At 36.8% G+C, this 2,798-nt stretch overlaps 1 protein-coding gene across 1 annotated transcript; it reads left to right on the top strand.

Moving 5' to 3' along the window:
* Positions 1 to 511: 511 nt before the first annotated feature.
* Positions 512 to 2,236, top strand: LOC132639381 (uncharacterized). The gene is made up of 3 exons (XM_060355832.1): positions 512 to 2,008; positions 2,086 to 2,141; positions 2,209 to 2,236. Exons 1-3 carry the CDS (start codon positions 512 to 514, stop codon positions 2,234 to 2,236), a joined length of 1,581 nt encoding a protein of 526 aa, XP_060211815.1.
* The last annotated feature ends 562 nt before the right edge of the window (positions 2,237 to 2,798 follow it).

Below are 2,798 nucleotides of genomic sequence, written 5' to 3'. Positions count from 1 at the left end.
CCAATGTGAATCATAGATACGAAGTTAGTGAAGAAGTTAAAAAAAAGATGGCAGCTGAAGAAGGTGATTCGGATTGTGTTGACTCAGACGATACAAAGAGCTTAGAATGTGGCTCTGATGGTGACAGTTTCAACTTTCCAAAGTTCAATCCTAAAACAGACGGGGATAAACCAGTGTTGGCATTAGAACTAACATTTGAAACAAGAATGAGTTCAAATATGCTATAATAACTCATGAAGTTAACCAAGGGAAATACATAAAGTGGTGCAAGAATGATAGGGAAAGAGTGAGAGCAACTTGTAGTCATCCAGATTGCAACTGGGAGATTTTAGCTTCAAGAATACATCGAGATAGCGCATTCCAGATCAGAACATACAATCACACTCATCGTTGTAGGAATTGGAACCATCGTAACAAATCAATTAATTCATCTTATATTGCACGAAGATACCTTAAGGCCATAGGCTCAAATAGGTCTTGGGCAATCTCCGAATTCAGAGATCACGTTAGTATGGAGCTAAGAGTCCAGGTGACATTATCACAATGTAGAAGGGCTAAGAGAAAAGCACTTGCATTGATTGATGGAGATCTTAATGCTCAATACAAGGTATTGTGGAACTATTGCAATGAGATTGGTAGGACAAATCCAAATACCTCTGTCTATATGAAATTGGTTGAAAATGAGGTGCCCGACAAGCCTAAGAGATTCCAGCGAATTTACATTTGTTTTGGTGGTTGTAAAGAGGGGTTCAAGAGTGGTTGTCGAAGAATAATTGGGATCGATGGTTGTTGGCTTAAGGGCCCAATGTATGGAACTCAATTGTTAACTGCTGTTGGAATTGATCCAAATAACAATATCTTTCCAATAGCATATGCAGTTGTAGAGAAGGAAAGAAAGGAATCATGGGAATGGTTTTTGAATTATTTGAAGATTGACTTAGACATTGATGATACTAGTACTTGGACCTTCATGTCGGATAAGCAAAAAGGTTTGATTGAAGCGTTCAATGAGGTATTGCCATATGTTAGTCATCGATTCTGTGTGAGACACCTCCATAACAACTTCAAGAGGGCCGGATTCGGTGGTGACTCACTCAAGAATGCCCTTTGGAAGGCTGCAAGAGCTACGACAGTAGAGTGGTTTGATGATTGCATGGTTGATATCTTTGATCTTGATCCAGAAGCTGTTGATTGGCTCAAGAACAAACCACCTACTGAATGGTCTAAATCTCACTTTTCCGAAACTGTGAAATGTGATACCTTACTCAATAATATATGTGAATGTTTTAATAGCATGATCCTTGAGGCTAGAGATAAGCCGATTATCACTCTATTGGAGAAGTTAAGGTACTTACTTATGTCGAGGATGCAAGCAAATAGGGATAAAGGTGCCCAGTGGAATGTTGGTGATATTTTCCCTAGGATTAAGGATGTATTGCACAAAAATCAAGCTAAGGCAGCTGAATTTATTCCTAGGAAATCAAATGAGTGGAATTATGAGATAATAGGGGCAAGCATAATGAACAATTGGGCTGTGGATTTACTAAATAGAAAATGCAGTTGTAGGAGATGGGATCTAACAGGAATTCCTTGCAAACATGCCATTGCCGCAATTTGGGCTAAACATGATGACATTAACTCATACGTGGATGATTGTTATAAGGTAGAAACTTATAGAAAAATCTATGCATTTTCTATTCGACCTATGAACGGTCAAGAGATGTGGCCTAAGTCGAAAAACATACCTCCTTTGCCTCCACGGTTGGTAAGACAAAGTACCAAAGGAAAAAAACAAAAGCAGCGGAGAAAAGAACCAGATGAAGTGGGAGCAAGTAGACAAAAAATGAGAAGGAAGCAAAATAAATTGGACTGTAGCTTATGCCACAAACCAGGCCATAATATAAGAACCTGCAGTTTAAATCGTGTGTATCCAGATTCTCATGATGATGAGACAACGCAACAAGGATCGTCATTTCCTATTGTACCTTTTGCTCCTACAAAGCTTACGGTATAGTTTAATTACATATAACACTCTTTTTAGTTATGTTGTTATTTAGTTAATCTTGATATTTTTTTAAATTGTAGGTGAGAAGAGGACCTGCTAGCGAAGAACATATGAAAGCAACTCAAGAAAGTGGAGTGTCTGACAACTCATTTTTTAGTATGTAAATTGTTGCTGTTAAAGATTGTGTTTTGCTGCTGTTGAAGGAAAATTTTTGCTGCTATAGAAGGATAAGTTTTGCTACTCTAAAAGGATAGTTTTGCTGCTGTGAAAGGTTAATTTTTGCTGCTGAAGTCTGGTGTAAATGAGTCGATGTTGCTGTTGAAGACGATGTGGACAGGTTTATATGCCTAGCAGACTAAAAGGGATAGGTTGATATGCATAAAAGGGTTAATTTTTTGTTGCTAAAGATTGATGTAAAAGAGTAGATTTTAGTAACTCTTCATTTTGGTTTAGTTACTGTACAGAGCTACAGTACTATATTTCTCAGAAGATGGATATTATCTATAAAGGAGATACTTTTATTAGCTCCTTATTTAATTTTGATTTAGTTTTTGTTACGTTGGCAAGTGAAGACAAAGCATATGAAAGTTTAAAGTAACTTTGGAAACTATTTATTGACTATTTGGAAGGATCTGCTCAATCAGCTATGGTTTTAAAAGGATTTGGTTCGTTGGTTCCTTTATACTAAGAAATAAAGAAGTCATGAAGAAATAAAATGTTCATCAATCAAGAAAGAAGATAGCACTGTAAGTTGAAACTAAATTATCCCTACCGTTACTTTTTAAACGGGTTC

This window comes from Lycium barbarum, chromosome 5 (genome assembly GCF_019175385.1).
Source record: "Lycium barbarum isolate Lr01 chromosome 5, ASM1917538v2, whole genome shotgun sequence".
Classification (NCBI taxonomy): domain Eukaryota; kingdom Viridiplantae; phylum Streptophyta; class Magnoliopsida; order Solanales; family Solanaceae; genus Lycium; species Lycium barbarum.
The sequence above is the reverse complement of the archived record's forward strand: the minus strand, read 5'-3'. Positions and strand labels throughout refer to the sequence as shown.